General features: G+C 48.6%; 1 protein-coding gene and 1 pseudogene across 2 annotated transcripts in view; both read left to right on the top strand.

Moving 5' to 3' along the window:
- Positions 1–27,262, top strand: part of DNAI1 (dynein axonemal intermediate chain 1) — a gene marked incomplete at both ends in the record, with an annotated part of 91,430 nt that overhangs the window by 44,469 nt on the left and 19,699 nt on the right. Inside the window, 6 exons of the mRNA XM_081940455.1 lie at positions 6,314–6,398; positions 8,824–8,941; positions 13,844–13,887; positions 21,466–21,716; positions 23,732–23,821; positions 26,580–26,667. Coding sequence (XP_081796581.1) covers positions 6,314–6,398; positions 8,824–8,941; positions 13,844–13,887; positions 21,466–21,716; positions 23,732–23,821; positions 26,580–26,667 — 676 coding nt within the window. The remainder of the gene's footprint in view (positions 1–6,313; positions 6,399–8,823; positions 8,942–13,843; positions 13,888–21,465; positions 21,717–23,731; positions 23,822–26,579; positions 26,668–27,262) is intronic.
- LOC309385715 lies at positions 10,086–12,767 on the top strand (annotated as a pseudogene). The gene is made up of 2 exons: positions 10,086–10,111; positions 11,780–12,767. The product of its transcript is annotated as an uncharacterized misc_RNA (transcript).

Raw genomic sequence — 27,262 nt, 5'->3', positions numbered from 1 at the left:
AACAAAGCCGTTCCAGAATCCGCTAATCCCACCCAGGACTACCAGATTAACCGTGGTTTGTTGAATAAAAAATCAGCGCGAGAGTTAGCCGAGTTCATGCGGGACACTAAACCAAATGCGAGGAACCCATTACGGCTGCCCTTGATGGAGCCCAGTGGGTGGCAAGGGAGAGACGATCGATTTAAGCCTATTAATTGATTTTTCGGAACGAAAACGGATGGCAAGGAAAAAGGATTGGACGGCTGATTTAATTAGACCGACAATTCAAGGGCTAATGATGGATTAAGCCTCAAGCCCTCGCTCGGCGTGTTTTCTTCACAAGGCTGGGAAGAAAAATATCTCCCTGTATCTGCGTGGAGCCTGAAACTTCACTGCTGAATTATGCACCCCTGTACAGCTAGTCCTCAATTTACAACAGTTCATTTAGTGACTGTTTCACGTTACAACATCATTGAAAAAAGGGACTTACGGCCTTCCCCCCCCCATCTTTAAACATTCGTTAGATTATAGGATAAAATACAAAATAGAAAAATGAAGACATGTAGGGTTAGAGTTAGAAAAAGCTTTGATTTGCTTCTCCCTCTGTTGTAAGATAAAGCGTTAACATCAAACCACAACTTTTTACTTTTCCATAATAGCAATAGCGCTTAGACTTATATAACAGTTCATATTGCTTTTATAGCCCTCTCTAAGCAGTTTACACAGTCAGCCTCTTGCCCCCAACAATTTGGGTCCTATCCACCTCGGAAGGACGGAAGGCTGAGTCAACCTTGAGCCAGTCAGGATTGAACCGCTGACTGTGGGCAGAATCAGCCTGCAATACTGCATTCTAACCACTGTGCTGCAACAGCTCGTGGAAGGAAGGAAGGAAGGAAAGGAAGGAAGGAAGGAAGGAAGGAAGGAAGGAAAGGAAGGAAGGAAGGAAGGAAGGAAGGAAAGGAAGGAAAGGAAGGAAGGAAGGAAGGAAGGAAGGAAGGAAAGGAAGGAAGGAAGGAAGGAAGGAAGGAAGGAAGGAAAGGAAGGAAGGAAGGAAGGAAGGAAGGAAGGAAAGGAAGGAAGGAAGGAAGGAAGGAAGGAAGGAAGGAAGGAAAGGAAGGAAGGAAGGAAGGAAAGGAAGGAAGGAAGGAAGGAAGGAAGGAAGGAAGGAAGGAAGGAAAGGAAGGAAGGAAGGAAGGAAGGAAGGAAGGAAGGAAAGGAAGGAAGGAAGGAAGGAAGGAAGGAAGGAAGGAAAGGAAGGAAGGAAGGAAGGAAGGAAGGAAGGAAGGAAAGGAAGGAAGGAAGGAAGGAAGGAAGGAAGGAAGGAAGGAAGGAAAGGAAGGAAGGAAGGAAGGAAGGAAAGGAAGGAAGGAAGGAAGGAAAGGAAGGAAGGAAGGAAGGAAGGAAGGAAAGGAAGGAAGGAAGGAAGGAAGGAAGGAAAGGAAGGAAGGAAGGAAGGAAGGAAGGAAGGAAAGGAAGGAAGGAAGGAAGGAAGGAAGGAAGGAAGGAAGGAAAGGAAGGAAGGAAGGAAGGAAGGAAGGAAGGAAAGGAAGGAAGGAAGGAAGGAAAGGAAGGAAGGAAGGAAGGAAGGAAAGGAAGGAAGGAAGGAAGGAAGGAAGGAAAGGAAGGAAGGAAGGAAGGAAGGAAGGAAGGAAGGAAGGAAAGGAAGGAAGGAAGGAAGGAAGGAAGGAAGGAAGGAAGGAAAAAATAAATAGCAATACCACTTAGACTTATCTACCGCTTTACAGTGCTTTACAGCCCTCTCTAAGCGGTTTAGAGTGTCAGCCTCTTGTCCTCATTTTACCCACATCAGAAGGATGGAAGGCTGAGTCCACCTTGAGCCTGGTGAGATTCGAACTTCCAAATTGGAGGCCGACAGCAGTCAGCAGAAGTAACCAGCAGTACTGTACTCTAACCTCATAATAACATAAACTAGCCATTGCTATAAAAACGAATCAATCTAATCAGTAAAAGCCAAAATCAAAAGTTCCATTCCCCCCCCCCACCTCGAGCACAAAGTCCAGAAGTGGTTTCCATGCAGCCAAAAAACTACTTATATTCTTTTTTTTCCCATCAAAACGGTCCATTTAGCCATTTCTGCCAACTCCATCCGCTCCTGTAGCCATTCGTCCACGGTGGGAATCGAAATTGTCCTTCCATTTTTGTGCCTACAGTACTTATGACCATGTTTCACACTTAAAACTGTTGCAGCATTCCCCATGGTCACATGATCAAAATTCGGACCTTTGATAGCCGACCCATATTTATGATGGTTGCAGCATCCTGGGGTCGAGCAACCCCCTGTAGTGACCTTCCGACAAGCAAAGGTCAACGGGAAAACCCAGATTCACTTCCCAATCCTGCTCCTCACTGAACCACCCCAGTGATTTCACTTAACAAATGTGGCAAGGAAGGTCGTAAAATGGGACAAAATCCATGTAACCAATGCCTCCCTTAGCTGCAGAAATGTGGGGCTCCATTGAGGTTGTAGGTTGAGGACTGTCTGTTAACGAGCCTCTTTAACAGTCACAAAAGTCCCTACTGGGAAGTGAGTCTTAACTGACGGTGGTAAATCTCATGAGGACTGGGCACTTGGGATGTTATTCCTGGCTCAAAAAAGATGAAACACTGTGCTTGGGAATTTCCGGAAGTCCGGCATTCACACCAATCAGCCATCGACGGGCACATAGAGAGGAACAATGTCTACACACCATTCAAAAGAGACAGTAAAAGACGGAATAACAGATTGACAGTGTTGCATCTCAGAAATATGAGCCTGCGCGAAATAGATCATTAGGAAGAAACAGAAATTGGAACAGGAACAGGAATTAGTCCAATATCTGCAGGATAAAATCGCTCAGATCCGGACAGGCTTGGACTCTGACTGGGTAGATTCGGGCAAGTTGACGGGGATTAATCTTGTGGAGACAATCTGGGATGGGTTTGACCCTGTGACCCCCGAAGGCATGGACAGGATTATGGGGAGACTCAGTGCTGCCACTTGTGTGCTGGACCCGTGTCCCTCTTGGTTAGTTTCGGCTTCCTGGGAGGTGACACGAGGCTGGCCCCAGGCGATTACCAACGCTTCATTGAGAGAAGGGTTCTTTCCCACCGCCTTGACGGAGGCAGTGGTGAGGCCCCTCCTTAAGAAGCCTTCCCTGGACCCAGCCTCTTTAGCCAACTATTGTCCGGTCTCCAACCTCCATTTTGTTGAGTGCGGTAGCATGTCAGCTTCCCCAGTACTTGGACGAAGTTGCCTATCTGGATCCATTTCAGTCAGGTTTCAGGCCCGGGTACAGCACGGAGACGGCATTGGTCACGTTGGTTGATGATCTCTGGGGAACCCGGGACAGGGGTTGTTCCTCTGTCCTGGTCCTATTAGACCTCTTGATGGCTTTCGATACCATTGATCATGTTATCCTACTGCGAAGACTCGGGGGGTTGGGAGTGGGGGTCACCGTTTTGTGGTGGTTCACCTCCTATCTGTCGGATCGGTCGCAGTTTGTGTTGACTGGAGGGCAGAGATCGACCCCCAGGCGCGTCACTTGTGGGGTGCCCCAGGGGTCGGTTCTCTCACCCCTCCTGTTCAACATATACATGAAACCGCTGGGCGAGATCATCCATGGTTTTGGGGTACGGTATCATCAATATGCTGATGATACCCAACTTTTCATCTCTTCCCCAAACCACCCAAACGATGCCCTCGACGTGATGTCCCGATGCCTGGAGGCTGTGCGGATCTGGATGGGCAGGAACAGGCTCAAGCTCAATCCCTCCAAGACTGAGTGGCTGTGGTTTCCGTCATCCCAATTTGTGCATCTTGTTCCATCTTTGACGATAGGGGGAGAAATTTTAGCCCCCTCAGAGAAGGGACGCAATCTGGGAGTCCTCCTGGATATGCGGCTTAGTTTAGAAGAACACCTGACGGCCGTGACCAGGGAGGCCTTTTACCAGGTTCGCCTGGTACGTCAGTTGCGCCCCTTCCTGGATCGGGATACTCTGTGCACAGTCACTCATGCCCTCGTCCTTTCTTGCCTGGACTACTGCAATGCTCTCTACATGGGGCTGCCCTTGAAGAGCACCTGGAGGCTTCAGCTGGTCCAGAATGCAGCTGCGCGGGTTGTCATGGGGGTACCTAGGTGCTCCCATGTGACGCCCCTTTTAGGCGGCCTGCACTGGTTGCCGGTTGTTTTCCGGGTGCGATTCAAGGTACTAATATAACTTTAACTTTAATTTAATTTATAAACCGTGCCCTCTCCCAGAAGGGACTTGGGGCGGTGACCCTTAAAGCGCTCCATGGCTTAGGCCCAGGGTACCTGCGAGACCACCTACTGCCACCAGTAGCCTCCCACCGTCCAGTGCGATCCCACAGAGTTGGCCTCCTCAGGGTGCCGTCGGCCAGACAGTGTCGGCTGGTGACCCCCAGGGGGAGACCCTTCTCTGTGGGAGCGCCTTCCCTCTGGAATGAGCTGCCCCCGGAGCTTCGCATAATCCTTTACCTCCGGTCCTTCTGACACGCCCTAAAAAGTTGGCTTTTCCAGCAAGCCGGCCTGGCCTGAAGAAAATAAATTATTAATTTTAATTGTTAATTTTAATCTAATTTCTAAATCTCATTGTAAATGTTTATTGGGTTTTTTTGGATATTCTATTTAATCTTTCTTTTAACTTTTGTAATATGTGTTTTTATGTTGTATGCCACCCTGAGTCCTTTGGGAGAAGAGCGGCATATAAGTCCAATAAACCTAAACCTAACCTCCCCCCCTCCTCCCCCTCCCCCTCCTCCTCTCTGTAACCTCTGTTCTCTTCTAGCACTGATGATGTTACCTAGTTAGGATAATGAAACATCTGCAAGAAAACAACAAAGGATCCCACCACTGTTATCATCCTCGTGGTCCTCCCCCTCCCTCCTTTTCTTCCAGATGTTGCATTACCAAACGGTACCATCCCTAGCACTGATGATGTTATATAGTTTGGATAATGAAACAATCTGCAAGAGAGCAAGCAAGTTTAGAGAGCACCAAGGAATTCACAGTCCTCCTCTCCCCTCCCCCCTCCTTTCCTTGTAAATGTTTCTTTACCCAAACTAACATCCGTAGCACTGATGAAGTTCCCTAGATGGGTCATGAAATGTCTGCAAGAAAGTTCAGAGAGCCCCAAGGATCCCTCACTAGCAGCTTTATGGGGATAAACCTTTGTCTTTAGGATACTGGAGCATTCGGCCACGCAACCCTTTCCTATTTAAGGAAGGCTCGGAATAAGCCCTGCCATTGCTCCATTGGTTTGGACTAAAGCTGTCAGCCAAATTTCTGGCTGTATCCTATTCATTTTGGGCAAACGGGTGGTTTCCATGCCAACCAACGTTGCAGAGATCCTCCCTGGGGAACGTTATTGGTGTCGGTATTTTATTTCTTAAGTAATTAAAAGTCTGCAAAAGAGGGATTATTTGTGGCAGGCAATCTTCAGCTCCAAGATAAATGTAAGTTCCCCTCTTTCTTTTTCCTTTTTCGAAGGTGAATATCGCAATTGGGGCCAGAATGTTTATTTCCCACGAACAGATACGGGGCCTCGTGTCGAAGGCTTCCGTTGTTGCTGCTGCGTAAAATAATATCACTGAATATTCCCCAGAAAGGGAGAATTGCTAAGCCAGCCCTCCCGGCAAAGAGTTTGCAAGTGAGCAAGCTGGGCTGGGAAAGTCAATTCCCCAAGACTCTTAAAAGGGTGGTTTTCTTGCAGGTGTTTTATGGCCCGACTGATGATGTTCCCTAGTTGGGTCATGAAAGGTCTGCAAGGAAAAACCCCAACTCAGAGAGCACCAAGGACCCCACAGTCGTCATTTTCCTCCTCCTCCTCCTCCTCCTCCTCCTCCTCCTCCTCCTCTTCTCTGCAAGCACTACTCCCTTCTAGCACAGGTGATGTTGCCTAGTTAGGTAATAAAATGTCTGCAAGAAAACCACCAAGCTCAGAGAGTGCCAAGGACCCCACACCCCTCCTCCCTCCTCCTCCTCTTCTCTGCAGACTCTACTGTCTTCGAGCACAGATGATGTTACCCAGTTGGATAATAAAACGTCTGCAAGAAAACAGCCAAGCTCAGAGAGCACCAAGGACCCTACGATGACCCTCCTCCTCCTCCCCCCCAACCCCTCCTCCCTTCCAGCCTTGCAGATGTTACCCTCCCTCCATCCTAGCTGGAGGTTCCACCACTCCAACTACTGGCCAGCACCACGTCTTGCAATAGGAAATCCCAAAGCCGAAGGGTGTGTTGTCCAGTGCACCAAGCAGACGTACTCCCAGGGCCTCCTTCCTTCGCTCGCAAATCTTTCCCCCTTTTTTTCCACAGAGTGACGACATCAACAAGGTGGCCAAGGCGGCCAAGATCGTGGAGCGGATGGTCAACCAGAACACTTTCGATGACATCGCTCAAGGTGAGGACCCGGAAGGCTGGCTGGGACGCTGCCTGAAAGCAGCACGCTTCTCCTACCAGGGGTGCTTTTGTTTCAAGGGGCAACTGGACTTTCTGGTTTTTCCTTGAAGACGTTTCGCTTCTCATCCAAGAAGCTTCTTCAACTCTGACTGGATGGTGGGGAAGGGAAGGATTTACCGTCCTTGCAGATGGCTGGTCATTTGCATCCTTTGAGAGGCCACTTGGAGGTTTAGTGCGGAGCCTTCTTGGAACTGCTGAAAGGACCCTGTTGTAGACTGGAGGTAGATGATGTCATATCACCCCCCCCCCTCTGTTGAAGGGGGGCTGTCCAATTTGGACAGAGACGGTCTCTTCGTCCGCTGTTTCAACCCAGCGGTCCTCTCTGTCTCTCTTAAATGCAGGTGGACTGCTGGATCTACGGTGGGTTTGTTCTCCTATGTTGGGCCACGTGCTTATGAACAAAAGAACCACTTCATAAACTCAGGCGAGCCCCAAGGACACTGACAAAACTCCAAGTGGCCTCAAGGACCCTCTAAAAAGCATGCAAATGACCGGCTGTGTGCAAGGAGAATAAATCCTTCCATTCGCCACCCTCCAGTCAGAGCTGAAGAAGCTTCTCGGATGAGGAACGAAACGTCTTCAAAGAAAGTCCATTCGCCTCGTGAAAAAAGCACCTTTGGGACAGCCCTGACCTGGATGATGGAGGATCTCCATAGGCTGTCGCTTCTTCTCGCTGCCTTCCTTGGCTCCGATGAGCCCTTCCTTCCGTTTCCAGTCCCTGATGTGGGTCATAAGGGTGAATGTCATAAGTAGCTTCTGAGAGGTCCACCGTAGCTATAAAAGGCCATTAAGCTTTTACCTCTATATTCCTTCAAAGTCTTTTCAGTGGAGCACCTAAAAGGCCTGGAGGCAAGTTGTTCCATGGATTAATTAACAGTGTAACAGAAGGGACCTCGGAGGTCTTCCAACCCCACTGCCTAGAACAGTGATGTCGAACCTTTTCGGCACCGAAGGCCCAAACTGGAACATGCAGGCATGTGTGCATGCTGGACAACCGGACACCCCAAGACCACACCGGCCAGCTGGTCTTTGGGTTTCTGGTACACATATGTGCGCCAACCAGCTGATCCTCTTGTGCATGGGGGCACTAGAAACCCAAAGAGCAGCTGGCTGGTACACACATACCTGGGTTTTGGGCGTTTTGGGCCGTTTTCCAGCCTTTTGGGGGGTCATTTCCAGGCCATTTTCCAGCCCTCTGGCACCCATGAATGCCAGCTGGCCAGGGCACATGTGCATGCCAGAAACCAGAAGAGTAACGGGCTGCCACGCACATGCCTGTTTTGGGGGCTGTTTTCTGGCACTCTCGCGCCCACAAAGACCAGCTGGCCGGTGCACATGTGCATGCCAGAAACCAGAAAAGCAGCTGGTTTGCGTGCCCACAGATAGGGCTCCCTGTGCCACTTCTGGCACGCATGCCCTAGGCTTGCCATCACGGCCCTGTACCATTTGAGACCAATAGCTATCCAGTCTCTTCTTAAAGGCCTCCCGTGGTCGCACCCACAACTTCTGGAGGCTAATTGTTCAACTGATGAATAAACGATACAGCAGAAGGGACCTGGGAGATCTTCTAGTCCAACCTCCTGCTCAAGCAGAAAACCCAAGGCAGTACCAGCACTCCTCAACTTTGGACAAACGGAAGGTAGCTGGACTTCAGCTCCTAGAATTCTGGCACTTGACGTCCACCTGTCTTTAGGTCACCAAGGTTGGGAATCACTGCCTGTATCCGCGATGGAAAACCTTTCTCTCCTCCTGTGCCTGTGTGCCCCTTGCGCATGGGAGCCCACACAGTGTGCAATGTGTGTGGGACACCCGTGTGCCCCACCCCTTATGCTTTCGTGTGACCCCCCCTGTGCCCCCACCTCCCATGCCAATGCATGTAACCCCCTCCCCGCCCTCCGTTTTGGGCCTAGCAGGCCTCCCTGAAGCCCCCTGGGACCAAAAATGGGGTGTGGGGGGAAACACCGCACCCCCAAATGCTCCCCCGTGCATGCACACTTGACCCCGCCCTCCCGTGCATGCACGTGTCTCCTGCATGCGCAGCACAGACCCAAAAATCAGCTGGCCGGCGGGAGGTGCGCGTGCATGGAAGTGCGCGTGCAAGCGGTGGAGCTGAGTTGGGGCTCGGTGTGCCGCCAGTGGCCTGCACGCCACGGCTTCCCCATCACGGGCCAGCCTCATTTGTTCATTGAAGTTGCGCAATCGTAATTGGCCCACCTTGGTCCCCTTAAACCAGGGGTGGTTGGGGAATTCTGGGAGTTGAAGTCCACAAGTCTTAAAGTTCCCAAGTTTGGACACCCCTGCCCTAAACTTAGTTTGCGCAACGGTTTGCCAATGCCGGTCTAAAAGCGGCGTTCGTTTTCTGCTAGATTTCAAGTACTTCGAGGACGCCTCCGACGAGTATCGGGACAACATGGGGACGCTGCTCCCCCTCTGGAAGTTCCAGTACGACAAAGCCAAGCGCCTGGCCGTCACCGCCCTCTCCTGGTGAGTCCCTGGCTCTGCAGGGGGAAGGGGGGGGCGCCCTCCGAAGCTTTACGATTGAGACGGGGGAAGGAGAAATAGGAAAACTTTGCTCCTTAACGGTGTATTTGTTATGTGCACTTTTTTCTTTCTTTCTTTCTTTTTCCTTGGGTCAGGTTTGTAGGTTTGGTTTCATTCTGTCTGTCTTTTATCTTTTGCGCGCGGGGGGGGGGAGAAAACAAAGGAGAATATTTATAGCTCGGGGTTGAAATGAAAGGAAGGCTCCTTGGTGCTCTCTGAGCTTGGTTGGCTTCCTTGCAGATGTTTCATAATCCAACTAGGGAACGTCATCAGTGCTAGAAGGGAGGGAGATTTGGGGAGAGGAGGAGGAGGAGGAGGAATAGATGAGGACTGAGGGGTTGGTTTTCATGCAGATGTTTCATGATCCAACTAGGCAACATAATTAATGCTAAGAGGGAGGAAAGTCTGTGGACTGAAGGAGGAGGAGGAGGAAGAGGTGAGGACTGGGGGGTTACTGGTGCTCTCTAAGCGTGGTTGTTTTCCTGCAGATGTTTCGTGACCTAACTAGGCAACATTATCAGTGCTAGAACGGTGGGCGGGGAGGAGGAAGAGATGAGGATGGTGCTGTCTGATCTTGGTGGTTTTCTTGTAGATGTTTCATGACCAAACTAGGTAGCATCATCAGTGCTAAAAGGGAGGAACGTTTGTGGACTGAAGGAGGAGGAGGAGGAGGAGGAGGAGGACTGTGAGATCCTTGGTACTCCCTAAGCTTGGTGGTTTTCTTGCAGACGTTTCATGACCCAACTAGGTAACCTCATCAGTGCTAGAAGGGAGTGTGGTTTGTGGAGAGGAGGAGGGTGGAGATGGGAGAAGGAGGAAGAGGAGGAAGAGCAGGAGGACGAGGAGCAGTAGGAGGAGGAAGAGGAGGAGAACTGTGGGTTGAAATGAAAGGTCCTTGGTGCCCTTGGAGCTCGGTTGTTTTCTTGCAGACGTTTTGCGACCCAACTAGGTCACATCATCAGTGCTTGTCCTGATGATGTGACCTAGTTTGGGTTATGAAACATCTGTTAGGAAACAAATGAGCTCAAAGAGCACCAAATACCCTTCAATTTTTTTTTTAAAAAACTTAAAATAAAGAAAAATGAAAATGAATAAAGAAATTGACCGCAAGAGGTGAGTGGATGCTCTGTGAATCATATGAATAGTATGGGAGATGCGCAGGCCGTATTTTTCATTTTTAATACCGTATTCACAATAATCATATTTTTAATATTAACATAGGATGTACATTGCTTTTACCACAGAAGAGGGCTATGAATTAATAGCCTGGGTTGGAAAATATCTCTCTTAAAAAAAAAAAAAGCATTGCCTTCAAATAGTAAAAGTAACTTAGGATAAAGTTTTCCAAGATACCAGAAAGGCTAACAGATTTTATTCGTTGAGGTTTTCTTATGCTGGACAATCTCAAGCTCACAAAATCTTTCCTTGTGCATTAATTCTTCTTCTTCTAAATCATTAAACATAGTTGGGAAGTTCTGGTGTTCAAGTATAATAATGTACTCTTTTTTTAAAAGTGTTTCAGTACTTTGAAACTGGCACTCCCTCTGGTCTCCATCTCTGCAAAAATGCATTATGTCCCTAACAATCACAATCCCAAAATTGTCAGAGTTTCTTGCAGAAAAATCAAATCCAGAAAGCACGCACAGATAACTGATTCAGCTGGATTCATTAACTTCTTTATATACAGTAGTGGCCAGAATTGTGGAAACCTTTTGAGAAAAGTGTATTTATGAGGTTTGATGGCTAATAACACCACTTTTTTTGAGTTTCAAGGTAATCATATTCCACTGCTGGAATGGCCTGGGAATAGCCCAGACTTCAACCCAATTGAACATCAGTGAGGCTATAACTGCTATTCTAATAGCAAATCCTTCATAAAAGTCATTTCATTATGTTGCAGAAAATGACAGTCTTTAGACTTCTCAGGATACAGGAGGAGTTTATTTGGCAGCCAGGTTCAGAAAGTTAGCAGGTAGCTAGCGTTGGAAATTCTGAACAACCTTCATTATCGAAGCACGCGTTCTTATACATTCTCAAAGACAGCGTAACACAGAAACACTTAACTCATTTCTTATTGGTTATTTTGGGGGGAAAGCCTTATAAGGAGATGGGGGTCTTCCTTCTCCTTTTGTTACAGGTATGGACTACATACCATTAACGAACTTTAATTGAACCTTGTGGTTTTGGACTTTTGACATAGGGACGTTTGCTGAAACATGTTGTGGTTGAAAGCTGATGACATTTCCCTCTCCCTTTAAGCAAGCTTCCAACTGTCCCTTTTATGCCACGTCTTCATTCTTATATTTTAATCCATATTTTATTCTACTTTAATTACATTCTTCATTAAATTATATTTCCACTGATATATGATTTTGTGGTTCTACTCTAAGGTGACCAGATGTTAACATTGGTAAAGCGGGACACCATTGACCCGGGGGGGGGGGGGTGTCTTGATTAAAAATTTGGTCTGCTCTTCTCACTTCATCTCACACCCCCCCCCCCATTTTCTGCATTGCCTTCCCCGGCGTAGCCCCGCGTGTTAAAAACGGCTCCTTCCCCTGAGCCCAGGTGGGCTGTGGGTGTTTGGATGACTTTGGGATTCCTGCAAAGCCCCCGAGAGTCCCGTGGGTGAGGGATAGATGGAGTCCATTGGAGGGGGGCCCTGTGCCACGCCTGGAGGCGATCTCTCTGCCCATCGCCCTCCTCTGCCCCTGTGTCTTCTTACTCCCCGCCCCTGGGCAGCTAAGGGAGGGCTTCTTTCCCCGCCTGGGTCCTTGGGAGCCGGGTGGCCTATCTCGAGGCTGCCAAGGCTGGGGAAGAGCGAGGGCAGAGGCTTCTTCCAGAGCCCTCGCCCACTCCCACCCGTCTGACGGCGGCGCTTCTGCCTTTCCTCCGCAGGCACAAACGATGCCCCCCCCCCCGACCTGGTCTCCTCCTCCTGCTGCTGCTGTGGGCCTTCTCGGTGCTGGCCCCGCTGGCCAGCACCACCTGCGCCCGTCCGTCCCCATGCCGGCGCTTCGGTGGCGCCACCGTCTTCTGCTCGGGCCGAAATGTTTCGGGCGTCCCGGAGGAGCTGCCCCCCCAGCTGCTCTTCGTGGGCGCCTCGGTGAGCTCCCTGCCCTGCCGCACTTTTGTTCCGCGCAGCAACGGCAGCGCCCTGCACCAGCTCTCCTTCCTGGGCTGCCCGCTCTGGACGCTCCCGGGCTGCACCTTGGCAGGGCTGCCGTGACTGCACGAGCTGGTCGTGGCCCTGGCCCAGCTGGCTGGCCTCCCCCGTGGGGCCCTGCTGGGCTTGGGCCGCCTGAACAAGCTGGCCATCTGCTTCAGCTGGCTGGAAGCCCTGGAAGAGGGGCTCTTCGACGGCACCCCGGCGCTCCAGGCGCTGCAGCTGCAGGGCAAACGGCTGGTGGCGCTGCCCCCGGGGCTCTTCCAGCCGCTGCCCGGCCTGCAGTTGCTCTCGCTGGCTCAGAACTGGCTGGCTGAGGTGCCCGCCGAGACCTTCCAGCCGCTGCTGCGCCTGTGCGAGCCCCGCCTGAGCGACAACCGCCTGACGCACCTCCCGCCGCGGCTCTTCCTGGATGGGAACCGGCTGGCCGCGTTGCCCCGGGGGCTCTTCGCGGGGCTGGGCTGGCTGCGGCGGCTGCATCTGCAGCACAATGCCCTGGGCCGCCTGGAGCCCACCGGCCTCTTGGCGGGGCTGCCCAGCCTGGCTTTTCTGCAGCTGCAGGGCAAAAATCGGGACTTTGTTAAAATGCCGCAGGACGTGTGACAAATTGTTAAAAATCGGGACTGTCCCGCCAAAAGCGGGACGTCTGGTCACCTTATTCTACTCCAGAAAAAAGTGTTGTTAGCCAGTTTTAGAAAATACACTTTTCCCAAAAGGTTTCCACAATTTTGGGCACTACTGTACATCATATCAGATGAATAAATGTACCCTACCCATAGTAGATTCTTTCAACGTGGTAGAAGTTACAAGCAGAACACAAACAGGAGAGAACCGTTGGTTTCATCTCAATGTTCAGAGCAGATAGCGTCTCATTTCCAGCACAAAGCTTCATACAGACAAGGCTAGTTTCAGTTTCAATTCTCAGCACAGACTCAGACCTGTTTAAGCTCCCATTGGCTGGCTTAGTTGCTATGCCTATTCATTGGCTGGCCTTGTTCCCAGGTCTCTCCCAGTCGTGAATATTCTAACAAAAATATATCTGTAACACACTAAAATATTGTCCTGTTGGAAGCAACGTCCTCCTGGGCTCAGCTCCAAGTGGGGGGAAAGGCCCTGGGAACACGGAGGCTGCTTGGAAAGATGGTTTAATGGTGGACAGGATCACATGGCTTGGAGCTCCTGAACAGAAAAGGGGGATCAGATGCTTCCAGATGTTGGGTGAAGAAGAATGCTCTCTCTGGCCTTTGATCTTGATCTTGTATTCTGATTGGTTGTCAGACTCCCATGGGGCCATGCAGGGGCAATTCTCTAGGCTGCGTTTCCAAGTTTGGTTGAGCCTGGATTCTTCCCAGGTGCCCTGTGATGAGATGGGTAAAGGGCTAATCCTATCCTGCCTTAACCACATCACCCTAGAGCTGAAGGGGGGAGATCTTTGTTATGTGGAATAGACTGGCCCAGGCTTTTTAATGGCCCATTGACAAAGGGGGGGGGGACTATTAAGAGTGAGCCTGTTTCCTGCCTAAAAACACGTTTCTCCCTTTTCACATCCAGGGGAATGTAATATTCTGCCTTTTTAATATTTCCCAGCATATTTCATTTTTCTAGGGGAGGGGTGGGTGCTAACCTCCTACAGTCCGTAGGCTGGAAGGCTGACAGTTGAGACCTTTTTTGTCTTGCAGGAACCCCAAGTACAGAGACTCCTTTCTCGTTGGACACGGCTCCTGTAAGTTTTCTCATTCCAGAAAAGTCCAGTCTCCATTGATGGAGCACCCACAACCTCTGGTGGCAAGCTGTTAAAGACTGTAACACAAAAAAAGAGTTTTGCAGCACTGCATCCCTTAGGAATCAAGTTTAACTGAACACCCACACAAACAAACATACACAGAGGGTTGCTGAGGTCTTTCCTTCTTCTAGAGCAGTGTTTCTCAAACTTGGCGACTTTAAGTCCTGTGGACTTCAACTCCCAGAATCCCCCAGCCAGCATAGCTGGCTGGGGAATTCTGGAAGTTGAAGTCCACAGGACTTAAAGTTGCCAAGTTTGAGAAACACTGTTCTAGAGTTTTTCTCATTCTCAAGTTACGTCAATCAGAATAGATCCCGAAGGGACCTCGGAGGTCTTCTAGTCCACCCCCTGCTCAACCAGGAGACCCCATACCATTCAAAACAGGTGGCTATCCAATCTCTTCTTAAAAACCTCCAGTGATGAGGTACCCACAACTTCTGGTGGCAAGTTGTTCCACTGGATAATTGTCCTCACTGCTAGGAAGTTTCTCCTTAATTCCAGGTTGCTTCTCTCCTTGATTAGTTTCCATCCGTGGTTTCTTGTCCTGCCTTCTGCTGCTTTGGAAAATAAGTTGACCCCCTCTTCTTTGGGGTAACCCCTCAAAAATACATGAATACTGCCGGTATTCGAGAGGTTTTACAGATATATAACTCAATATTTGAGTTATATCTTATATTTAGCTCAGTATTTGAGATATATATAATGGCTGATTACACAAAGCTTCCTCAGGATGCCTTCATTAGCTAAAAACTCGGTCCCAAATTAGCCTCTGCAAATCAAACTTAACAAATCTGTCAATGCGGCCACTGGTACTAATACATTTTCTAAACCGAAAACCTGAGCCGCGGGTGGCCAGGTGTGCAAAATGGATGGCCCTTATTAGATTACACCTCTCCCCCAACAAAGGTGTGTGTGTGTGGGGGGGAAATGGCCTACGCGAGCCATCAATCCTAGCTGGCCGCTTGATTGTTCCTGAGACATTTCATTTCTCCGATATTGTGCCTAATTTCTTTCAGGACACTTGCATGTCCATTTTGTGTTTAATTGGCCAATGGGGTCCTGCACCCCGTGGCGTATTTAGAAGAAGAATAGAATAATAACAGAGTTGAAAGGGACCTTGTTGGTCATCTAGTCCAACCCCCCCAACCAACCAAGCAGGAGACCCTACAGCATTTCTGACAGAGGGCAGTCCAGTCTCTTCTTGAAAGCCTCCAGGAATGAAGCTCCCACAACGTCTGAAGGCAACTTCTGTTCCCTGGGTTGATTGCTCTCCCTGTCGGAAAATTCCTCCTTATTTCCAGGTTGAATCTCTCCTTGGTCAGTTTCCATCCATTGTTTCTTCTCTGGCCTTTGGGTGTGTTAACAGAATAACAGAATGTTGGAGGGACCTTGGAGGTCTTCTAGTCCAACCCCGTGCTCAGGCAGGAAACCCTATAGCAGCTTTGGAGAAGAGGTTGACCCCTCTTCTGTGTGGCAGCCCCTCAAATATGTGAACACTGTTGTGTGTGGAGGAGGAGGAGGAGGAGGAGGAGAAGAAGAAGAAGAGGAAGAAGAAGACGGGGAGAAGAGGAGGAGGAGGAGGGACATGGGGAGGAGGAGGAGGAGGAGAGGTGCTTGGTGTTCTCTGAGCCAGGTTGGTTTTCATGTTTTTCTTGCAGACGTTTCATGACCCAACTAGGTAACATCATCAGTGCTATAAGGAAGGGAGGTGTGCGGTGTAGAGGAGGAGGATGATAATTTGAGCCTAACCTACCACCATACAATTTTTTTAAAATTGAAACAATTTCTTGCCTGTGCAATAGGCTGAGGATCCATTCGCCCTTTGTTGATGTGTTCTAGGATTGCATTGGCCTTGTAGGCAGCTGCAGCACATGGCTGGCACATATTTAGGTGAAGGTCAACCAAGGTGTTTAGACCCCTCCCATTGTGGCAACTTTTGAGCCTGGTATCCCCTATTGTAGAGAGACGCGGTGGCTCAGTGTCTAAGACGCTTTTGCCAATCTAGCAGTTCGAAAGCAGGTAAAAAATGCAGGTAGAAAAATAGGGAACATCTTTGGTGGGAAGGGAACAGCGCTCTGTGCGCCTTTGGCATTTAGTCATGCCGGCCACAGTACCCCGGAAACATCCTCGGACAGCGCTGGCTCTTCAGCTTTGAAACGGAGATGAGCAGCGCCCCCTAGAGTCGGGAACAACTAGCACATATGTGGAAGGGGAACCTTTACCTTTTTATCACCTATTGTTTACCTGTGGGTTGTCCTGCCTAAGTGCAGGTCCTTACTTTTCTCACCACTGAACTGCATTTTAGCAGAACATAATAACAGAGCTGGAAGGGACCTCGGAGGTCTTCTAGTCCAGCCCCTTGCTCAGGCGGGAGACATTGTACCATTTCAGACAAGGATGGAAACGAACCAAGGAGAGATAGTAAAATACATAAAGATTTTTGATTTAAAATGTACAATTCAATATGAAGGAAGTATAAAGAATGATTGTGGTAGAAACGCACGAAATCCATTTTTAACCAATCGACACGCTTTCTACAAGATGTAATGAAGGATGATTCTTTTTTTGTGTGTTTTTGTTTAATTAAAACAATAAAAAACATTTGGGGGAAAAAAAGAAAAGCACCAAGCTTGGAGAGCACCAAGGACCCCACAGTCTTCCCTCCTTTTCCTATTCTTCCTCTTCCTCCTCCTCCTCCTCTCCACAAACCCCACTCTCTTCTAGCACTGATGATGTTACCTAGTTGGGTCATGAAATGTCTGCAAGAAAACGACCCAGCTGAGAGAGCAGCAAGCACCCTACAGTCCTCCTCCAACCCCCCCCCAAAAAAACTCCCTCCCTCTTAGCACTGATGACATTACCTATTTGGGCCATGAAACGTCTGCAAGGAAACAACCAAACTCAAGAGACCTCCACTGACCCCAGAGTCTAAATTATTTCTGAAGCAATCTATTTCCTTTAAACTTTTTATCATTGAATAAATGACTGGAGAAAATTGAGCTGTTTTTCAGCATTAGAGTAACATAAAAACCTCTGTCAGGAAGTTTGGTCACTCACTGCTATCCATCGGAGTCTCCTGAGATTTTACATATACTGTACATCTGTCGGTTTCTTCGACAAACCATGTCCAGGATCGTTTTCAGCTCATCCAGGCTGCGAAATTGTGTTCCCATATAACCACGTAGAATTTTACCAGCTTGTGCAATCCTATGAGAATTGTGCGTGAATCTAAGCATCGCTGGATCCTACAAATGAGAGGATTTCCTTCAGTCTGAGTGGCAACTGCAAATCACACATTGCTGTTTTACAAGAATTTGGAACCGAAAAACTTATGGAGGAAAAAATGGTAAAAGCTTCCCAATAGGAAATAATATTTGTAGCTCAGGATTGAGCTATGGAGTTCTTGGTGCTCCCTGAGCTTGGTTGCTTCCTTGCAGATATCTCATTATCCAACTAGATCACCTCATCAAGCCAAATCCAAAACACTAGGGAATTCTTGGAAAAATCAGCCATCAATAGGGACCAGTGGTGGGTTTCAAATTTTTTTGGAACCTATTCCGTAGGTGTGGCCTATTTTGTGGGCGTGGCTTAGCAGTCATGTGACCGGGTGGGAGTGACCAACTTGTAAATGTGGTGAAACTCATTTAACAATGCTCTTGCTTAGCAACCAAAATTTTGGGCTCAATTGTGATCATAAGTTCTCTTCCTTTTTCTTTCTTTCTTTTTCTTTCTTCCTTCCTTCTTCCTTTCTTTCTTGTGTCTCTCTCTCCCTCTTTCTTTCCTTCCTTTCTTTCCTTCCTTCCTTTCTTGTGTGTCTCTCTCCCTCTTCCTTTCTTTCTTCCTTCTTCTTTCTTTCTTGTGTCTCTCTCCCCCACTTACTTTCTTTCTTCATTCCTTCTTGTGCCTCTCTTTCCCTCTTTCTTTCTTTCCTTTCTCTTCCTCTGTCTTCCTTCCTTCTTTCTTTCTTTCTTGTCTCTCTCCCCCACTTATTTCCTCCCTCCTCCCTCCCTTCCCTCCATCCTTCTTGTGTCTCTCTCTCCAACGTTCTTTCTTTCTCTTTCCTTCTTTCTCTTTCTTTCTCTTTCTCTTTCTATCTTTGTCTCTCTCTCTCTTTCTCTCTCTCTCCCTTCCTTCCTTTCTCTCTTACTCTTTCTTTCTCACTTCCTCCCCCCCCTCACACACACATACCTTCCAGTTGGTCTTGGTCAAAAGGGCACCTTTTCGGTCCCAGCTGGGCGTCTGGAAGAGAGTGGCCGAAGTGGCTTCTCTCTCCTCCTCCTGCAGCCGAAGGAAAAGCCCCGGGGAGACGGGCTCCACGCGCTGCAGCCCGGCAGAGCAGCGCGTGGAGCCCGTCTCCCCGGGGCTTTTCCTTCGGCTGGTAGGAGGAGGAGAGAGACGGACTCCGCGCGCTGCTCTGCAAGGCTGTCGCAGCTGATCCTCCGCTGACCCCTAAAGAAGAGGATCCAAGCAGGGGTGGTGGTAGCTCCGAGCCTTCTCGCCTTCAGACAGAGCTGATTCTGCACCTTCTACGTTGTCCTGGGCATGCGCCCACCAGCTTGCCTGTCTTGTCTTACACAAGTTGGCCAGCTGAAGCCTCCCGCCTTTCCTGAGCAACTGGCAGCTGCAAGAGGCGCGAAGGGGAGGCAGGTGGGGTTTGCAACCCGAAGGCTGGCATTTCGTCTCTGCAGCGTGAACCAGCTTGGGTGCGACTGGAGAAACTTCCTTAGTGGAGCTCCTGAAAGGGACGCAGGCTGCCACCGCTCCACTGAAGACATTTCTGAGAAGAGAAACTTCTCCGGTCGCGCCCGAGCTGGTGGAGCGCAGGCAAGCGCCGTCCCGTGAAAGGGGCGGGGCAGGAAACTTACTTCCGGGTTCATTGGCCAACCAGATCGCGCGATCCGGTGCGATCCGGCAGAAACCCACCACTGATAGGGACATAGAGAGACGCCACATTTAATGCCTTTCAAAAGTGACAATATAAAACCTAGGAAGGAAACAAAAAGACTAGAACTGTTGGGAAAAACCCAGCCAGATGAGGGGAGTCTCAAGTTAGGTAGGCTTAAGATACAGAAGGATCTTGACAAACTTGAACATTGGGCGCTATCTAATAAAATGAAATTCAATGGTGAAAAGAGTAAGGTTCTACATTTAGGCAACAAAAACGAAATGCACAGGTACAGTATAGGTGGTACCTTACTCAGTAGTAGTAACTGTGAAAGGGATCTTGGAGTCCTAGTGAATAAGCATTTAAATAGGAGCCAGCCGTGTGCAGCAGCTGCCAAAAAAGCCAACACAGTTCTAGGCTGCATCAACAGAGGGATAGAATCAAGATCACGTGAAGTGTTAATACCACTTTATAATGCCTTGGTAAGGCCACACTTGGAATACTGCATTCAGTTCTGGTCGCAAAGATGTGGAGACTCTAGAAAGAGTGCAGAGAAGAGCAACAAAGATGATTAGGGGACTGGAGACTAAACCATATGAAGAACGGTTGCAGGAACTGGGTATGTCTAGTTTAAGGAAAAGAAGGACTAGGGGAGACATGATAGCAGTCTTCCAATATCTCAGGGGTTGCCACAAAGAAGAGGGAGTCAAACTATTCTCCAAGGAACCTGAGGGTAGAAAAAGAAGCAATGGGTGGAAACTAATCAAGGAGAGAAGCAACTTAGAACTGAGGAGAAATTTCCTGACAGTTAGAACAATTAATCAGTGGAACAGCTTGCCTCCAGAGGTTGTGAATGCCCCAACACTGGAAGTCTTTAAGAAGATGTTGGATAGCCATCTGTCTGAAACGGTTTAGGGTCTCCTGCCTAGGCAGGGGGTTGGACTAGAAGGCCTCCAAGGTCCCTTCCAACTCTACTATTGTAATGTAACTTTTTACCACTGGATGGCACTGTTAAATATTTAGTGAGCATCCTGCAAGGGGGGGGGGGGGAATGGTAAAAATCCTTATTAAAAATAGACACGTTCAACAGTTGCTAAACGCTGACAGATTGTCTGTGGTGATGCAAACATTCGTTTCCATCGGTACTTTAGGTTAATTCAGGGGTGTCCAAACTTGGGAACTTTAAGACTTGTGGACTTCAACTCCCAGAATTCTGGGAGTTGAAGTCCACAAGTCTTAAAGTTCCCAAGTTTGGACACCCCTGGGTTAATTGTTACTAGGAAATGTGTGATACGGGAAATTCCCCTAGATAAGAGTCCCAAAATTCTGCTTATCAAGTCTTAAATGTAAGATGTAGATTAGGGATGCCCTTGCTACCCGTATTTAAGGAACCAGTAAAAAAAAGGCAGACATCCCCATTTACCTGCAATAGCTTTACGGGGGATTCGTGTGTCACAAAATTCAAGTCGGTGTTGTGTCCCCAGCTGTGAAGTCAAAATGTGGCCCTGCGCATGAAATGGACCAGGTTTCAGACTCGTGACTGTGGGCACCTGGGTGTTCTCTGAGCTTGCTTGTTTTCTTGCAGACGTTTCATGACCCAACTAGGTAACATCATCAGTGCTTGAAGGGAATAAGGCTTGTGGAATGGAGGAGGAGGAGGAGGATTGTGGGGTCCTTGGTGCTCTCTGAGGTTGGTTATTTTCCTGCAGACGTTTCATGACCCAGCTAGGTAACATCATCAGTGTTAGGTGGGATGGGGGTTTGCAGAGTAGTGGAGCTGTTTAATGTTACTCTCAACAACTGCCAAACAAGCCAAGAGTAAGCAGCCCGACCAAAGAGCAGGGTGGCTGTGGTGGGTAAAAAGAGAAGGAGGAACATGTCTTCCGTCTATCTGTTGCCAGTTAAGAAAGATATTTCATCAATAAATGAAATAAACCTTGGGGTTCCCTGCTGAAGTGACTTCCTCCTCTCTTCCTCCTCCTTTTCCTTCTTCCTCCTCTCTCGCTCCTCTTCTTCTCCCTCCTCCTCCTCTTCTTCTTCTCCCTTCTCCTCCTTCCTCCTCCTCTCTTGCTCTTCCTCCTCTCTCATTCCTCCTCCTTCTCTCCCTTCACCTCCACTTCTTCTCCCTCCTCCTCCTTCCTCCTCTTCCTCCTTCCTCTTCCTCTCTCACTCCTCCTCCTTCTCTCCCTTCACCTCCACTTCTTCTCCCTCCTCCTCCTTCCTCCTCTTCCTCCTTCCTCCTCCTCTCTCTCTCCTCCTCCTTCTCTCCCTTCACCTCCACTTCTTCTCCCTCCTCCTCCTTCCTCCTCTTCCTCCTTCCTCTTCCTCTCTCACTCCTCCTCCTTCTCTCCCTTCACCTCCACTTCTTCTCCCTCCTCCTCCTTCCTCCTCTTCCTCCTTCCTCCTCCTCTCTCACTCCTCCTCCTTCTCTCCCTTCACCTCCACTTCTTCTCCCTCCTCCTCCTTCCTCCTCTTCCTCCTTCCTCTTCCTCTCTCACTCCTCCTCCTTCTCTCCCTTCACCTCCACTTCTTCTCCCTCCTCTTCCTCCTCTTCCTCCTTCCTCCTCCTCTCTCACTCCTCCTCCTTCTCTCCCTTCACCTCCACTTCTTCTCCCTCCTCCTCCTTCCTCCAGATGACTTCATGAAGCAGAGCCGGGGGATGCTGCTGCTTTACTCCCTGAAGAACCCCTCCTTCCCCGAGTACGTCTTTCCCAGCGAGAGCGGCATCATGTGCCTCGACATCCACATGGAGCACCCCTACCTGATTGTGGTGGGCTTCTACGACGGCAACGTGGCCATCTACAACCTGAAGAAGCCCCCGGCCACCCAGCCGGGCTACAAAAGCAGCACCCTGTCTGGGAAGCACACCGACCCCGTCTGGCAGGTGAAGACTGGGGCTCCTCCCTCCTCTGCCTCTCCAACCCAGGTCTTCACGGAGAACTGAGTTGATTGGCAGAATCTCGGGCGTGATAGAAGAGAATCTTGGGGTCTCAGGGTGGAACCTGGAGTCCTTGGCTCTCTCTTGTGTTGCTTTCTCGCCGACGTTTCCTGACCTGTCTAGGGAATGTCATCAGTGCATCTGAAAGGCATTGAGGGTATTAACCGGGTAGCATCCATCAGTGCTGGAAGGGACTGTGATTTGGGAGGAGTGGAAGGAGAAAGAGGAGGTACAGGAGGAGGAAGAAGAGGACAGATAGATGATAGATAGATAGATGATAGATAGATAGATAGATAGATAGATAGATAGATAGATAGATAGATAGATAGATAGATAGATAGATAGATAGATAGATATAGGGATGGATGGATGGATGGATGGATGGATGGACAGATGATAGAGATAGATAGAGATGGATAGATAGATAGATAGATAGATAGATAGATAGATAGATAGATAGATAGATATGGATGGATGGATGGATGGATGGATGATAGATAGTAGAGATAGAAAGATAGATAGATGATAGATAGATAGATGATAGATAGATAGATGATAGATAGATAGATAGATAGATAGATAGATAGATAGATAGATAGATGATAGATAGATAATAGATAGATGGATGGATGGATGGATGGATATTTAGGCAGACAGACAGATAGATATACGTACATACATGCATGCAGATGGATTAGAGAACAAACGAAGGTCTATATGAGATTCTCACGAGCCAAAGAATTGAAAGGGAAACGGGCTGGTCACCTAGCCAGAAGAACGGAGGGCAGGTGGACCAAGGCAGTCCTGGCTGCAGTAATCTTGGCCTTAATAAGACTAGTATCGTGATGGTGAAGCTATGGCACACGTCTCACAAGTGGCACATGGACCCATATCTGCTGTCCCGTGAGCTGTCCACTCCAGTGCGCCTGCCAGCACCGGCCAGCTAATTTCCGGCCTTCCGGAGGACTGGGGGAGGCCGTTTCCATCCTCCCCAAGCTTCGGGAAAGCCTCCGGAGCCTGGACAGGGTGAAAACGGGCTCCCTTGGCCACGTGGAGGAAATCCCAAACTGAGCTTGGAAGCAAGCAGTGCGGCGTGCATTGGGAGGGGGAGCGTAGTGGTGGTTGTGCACTCATGCGCATAATGCTCTTTGCATTATGGGTGCCGGCACACACATGCACTATCGCATACACATGCTCACATTTTTGGCAACACCCCCCCCCCCAAAAAAAAGGTTAGCCATCAAAGGACTAGTGGATCACTGCCCTTGTAAAGATGTTAGGTAGTCCTTGACATTACGACTTAAATTTTCTGTGGCTGTGCAAGACATTGGTTAAGTAAATTTTACCCCATTTCACTGTGACCTTCCTTGCCACGGTCGTTAAATGAGTCACTGCAGCCGTTAAGTTAGTCACATACCGTAATTGTTCTGCAGATCTGGCTTCCCCCTGGGCTTTGCTGGTCACAAGGTCGCAAAAGGGATCACGTGACCCCGGGACATTGCAACCGTCTTAAGTACATGCCAGTTGCCGAGTCTCCTGAGTTTTGATCACGTGGCTGTGGGGAGGCTGCAACAGTCATAAGTGTGAAAAAGGGTCCTTTCTTCAGGGCCGTGCTAACTTTAAATGGTCACGAAAGAAACGGTTTCCCCGTGCTGCTTGTGAAAGTCATACCTGCTTTTATTTTGTTTTTTAAATAGTTTTTATTAAACATTTTCACCTTTAAAAACAGAAAGAAAAACTCAGCAACAAAAGAAAAAACATACATAACAATGTAAAGTAATTATACAGCATTTCTGAAAGGAAGGAAGGAAAGAAAAGAAAGAAAGAAAAAGAAAGAAGAAAGAAAGAAAGAAAGAAAGAAAGAAAGAAAGAAAGAAAGAAAAAGGAAGGAAGAAAGAAAGAGAAAGAAAGAAAGGAATCGTCCCTGCTTTTAAATCTCAGATTTCTCCTTCCTTCCCCAGGTGAAGTGGCAGAAAGACGATATGGACAACAATTTGAATTTCTTCTCGGTGTCTTCGGATGGCCGCATTGTCTCCTGGACTTTGGTCAAGGTAAGGCAGGACTCTTGGATTGGAATTGAGCTGGAAGGGGCCCTGGAGGTCTTCTAGTCCCAATCCTGAAAGGCCCTGGCCTGACTGGGCCTGCTTTCCCCCATTTTCCTCTGAAGCCAACAAAGCCCCCCTCGATCTCCATCGTCTTCCCCAACAGGGCACGATAGTCAGATCCAGTTGCACACTTTCATGTACGTCCTCCCCATTAGCCAACTAGGTAACATCAGCAGTGCTCGAAAAGAATAAGGCTTGTGGAATGGAGTAGAAAGAGGAGGAGGAGGAGGAGGAGGAAGACTGTGAGCAACTTGGTGCTCTCAGAGCTTGGCTGGTTTTTTGCAGACGTTTCATTACCCAATTAGCTAACATCATCAGTGCTTGAAGGGAATAAGCCTTGTGGAATGGAGTAGAAAGAGGAGGAGGAGGAGGAGGAGGTGCTCTCAGAGCCTGGCTGGGTTGTTGCAGATGTTTCATTACCCAACTAGGTAACATCATCCAGTTGCACACTTTCATGTACGTCCTCCTTCCTTTTTCTGCCCTTCTGAGACGCTCTTTGTCCAGGTTCTCCACAAATTCCCCATTGCACAAAACATATTCCGATCCTCGAAGCAGTTTCCCAAAAATTAAAGATATCGGGTCGTTGGTCTCGAAACGAGAGAGCTAAGCTGTGCTTTGTTGGGAGGTTTTTCACAGGGTGTGTGTGTGTGTGTGTGTGTGTGTGTGAACCTGTAAAAGTTTCCCCCCCCTTCCTCCTTTTTAAGACTTTTACAGCCCAACAAAGGGAAAAACAACAATTTGTCATAGGAAAATTCCAATAGGAAACAAAGGCAACAATACAAGCAAAAATTCTTACTTTAAGAGTAAAGGTTTATTGTTTCTAATAATTTGGAACATTAGAAATGAATAGATATAAAAGATATAATAGCAGTCATACACTGCATTGACATATGAATGCAGAGGGCCAATGAGATAGAGCAAGTCCTACAAGCCGATCTCGAACCTTATCTTTTATACTGTTCTTCTAAGCACATGCATGCTTCACAAGTTCACTAACTCTCCCTTTCTGTGAACACCTGTGTAACATTACTTTCAATTCCTCATTTCTTAACAGTTTCATTCTTCCTGTTTTAAACGAATCTATACAGGTGCATATTTTAGAAAAACATAGTTCACAGTTAGTAACGGTTCAGCAGGACTACAAATATTTCTGGTAAATTTTGAAATCATCCTAGCTGAAAACTTTGCTCCATATCTCTTCCTTCTGAGGCCTTTTATTATCCATAGGTCTTATTGAATGTAATAGATCAATGCGCTATATTTCTTGATTCTCACACATTCGTAAGACGAGCCATCCGTGCAGACGTAGCTCAGCCAATCCACAAGTCTAGACCATCGCTCTGGGGTCCTGGATCCCTGATCCGGAAGCCATGCGGAAGAAATGATGCTAAGCCGAAACATCTCGAGAGCGCGTCTCCTTCCATCCTTGGCACTCTCTGGATCGTTCAGTGTTTGAGCAAAGATTTTTTTCTATTTATTCTGTGACTACGAATCCTTCACTCCAGTCATAAGTCTCTGGTAGAATCCAGTTTGGTCTGGTGGTTAGAAATCAAGCCAGATGCTTAGTCCCACTTCAGGGGTGAAAGCTGACTGGGTGACTTTGGGCCAATCACCAGGAGATGGTGAGTTCTAGTTCCGCCTTAGTCATGAAAGCTGACTGGGTGAACCAATCACTAGGAGACTGTGAGTTCTAGTTCCACCTTAGTCATGAAAGCCAGCTGGGGGACTTTGGGCCAATCACTAGGAGATGGAGAGTTCTAGTCCCATCTTAGCCATGACCGCTGACTGGGTGACTTTGGGCTAATCACTAGGAGACTGTGAGTTCTAGTCCTGCCTTAGTCATGAAATCCAGCTGGGGGACTTTGGGCCAATCACTAGGCAACTTTATGACTTGTGGACTCCAGATCCCAGAATTCCCCAGCCACCAGGGAATTCAGTCCTTACCAAGGGATCCTTGGTGATCCTCTGAACTTGATTGTTTTCTTGCAGACTTTTCATGACCCAACTAGGGAACCTCATCAGTGCTAGAAGGGAGTGGGGTTTGCAAAGAGAAGGAGGACTAAGAAGAAGAAGAAGACGACGGCAGGGGGCTCCTTGGTGCTCTTTGAGTTTGGTTGTTTTCTTTGCAGACCTTTCATGACCCAGCTAGGGAACCTCATCAGTGCTAGAAGGGAGAGAGGTTTGCTCTCTGTTTATATATTGATGGTTTTCTCTGTCACAGTTGATGGGAATGTTAAACGAACCCAGAATAAACCTTTACTTCCTTCTAGCAATGATGAGGTTGCCTAGCTGGGTCATGAAAGGTCTGCAAGAAAACAACCAAGCCATCCTCCCCCTCCTCCTCCTCCTCCTCCTCCTCCTCCTCCTCCTCCTCCTCCTCCTCCTCTCCACAGACTTCCCTCCCTTCTGGCACTGATGATGCTACCTAGTTGGCTCATGAAACGTCTACATCTGGGATATTCTGGGACTCGAAATCCACAAATCTTAAAAGTTGTCACTGCTGGACCCCACTGAGCTCGATGGCTGCCTGAACGGACACTAAGTGCAACATCCTCACGAGCACCGTCCTTCCATAAGTTATCAGACACCTTCATGAAGCATCCTGCCCCTTCCGCCTCTTCCTTGCTTTTTAACCTTACTGAATAAAAAAATTAAGTTCTTTTTCTCGTTGACGCCGTGACTCAGACCTTCCTTCCCCCAACAGAATGAGCTGGTCCACACAGACATCATCAAGCTGCTGGTTGAAGGAACGACAGTGGAAGGTCTGGAGGGGCTGCAGCTGCACACGATTGGTACGGCCTCCGGTGGAAGAGACATCTTGGTGGCTCAGGGTTGGACTGGGGGGGGGGGTCCTTGGTGCTCTCTGAGCTGGGCGGTTTTCTTGCAGGCGTTTCGTGACCCAACTTGGTAACATCATCAGTCCTGGAAGGGAGTGGGGCTTGTGGAGGGGAGGAGGAGGAGGAGGACAATGACAGTGGGTTCCTTGGTGCCCTCTGAGCTTGCTTGTTTTCTTGCAGACGTTTCATGACCCAAGTAGGTAACATAATCAGTGCTAGGAGGGAGGGGTTTTGCATAGGGGGGCAGAAGTACTGTGGGGTCCTTGGTACTCTCTGAGCTTAGTAGTTTTCTTGTAGACATTTTATTACCCAAGAAGATAACATCATCAGTGCTATAAGAGAGGAGGGGTTGTGGAGAGGAGGAGGAGGAGGAGTTCCCCCCTTCCTTCTCCTCCTCCTCCTTTCTGCAAATACCACTCTCTTCTAGCACTGTTGATGTTCCCTAGTTGGGTGATGCAACATCTGCAAGAAAACAGTTAAAGCTCAGAGAACACCAAGGACCCCACAGTTATCCTCCTCCTCCTCCTCCTTTTCCCATTCTCTTCGTCCT

Source organism: Natrix helvetica, assembly GCF_964273705.1.
Source record: "Natrix helvetica genome assembly, chromosome: 2".
Lineage (NCBI taxonomy): Eukaryota > Metazoa > Chordata > Lepidosauria > Squamata > Natricidae > Natrix > Natrix helvetica.
Note: the sequence above shows the minus strand (reverse complement) of the source record. Positions and strands in the feature narration are given on the sequence as shown.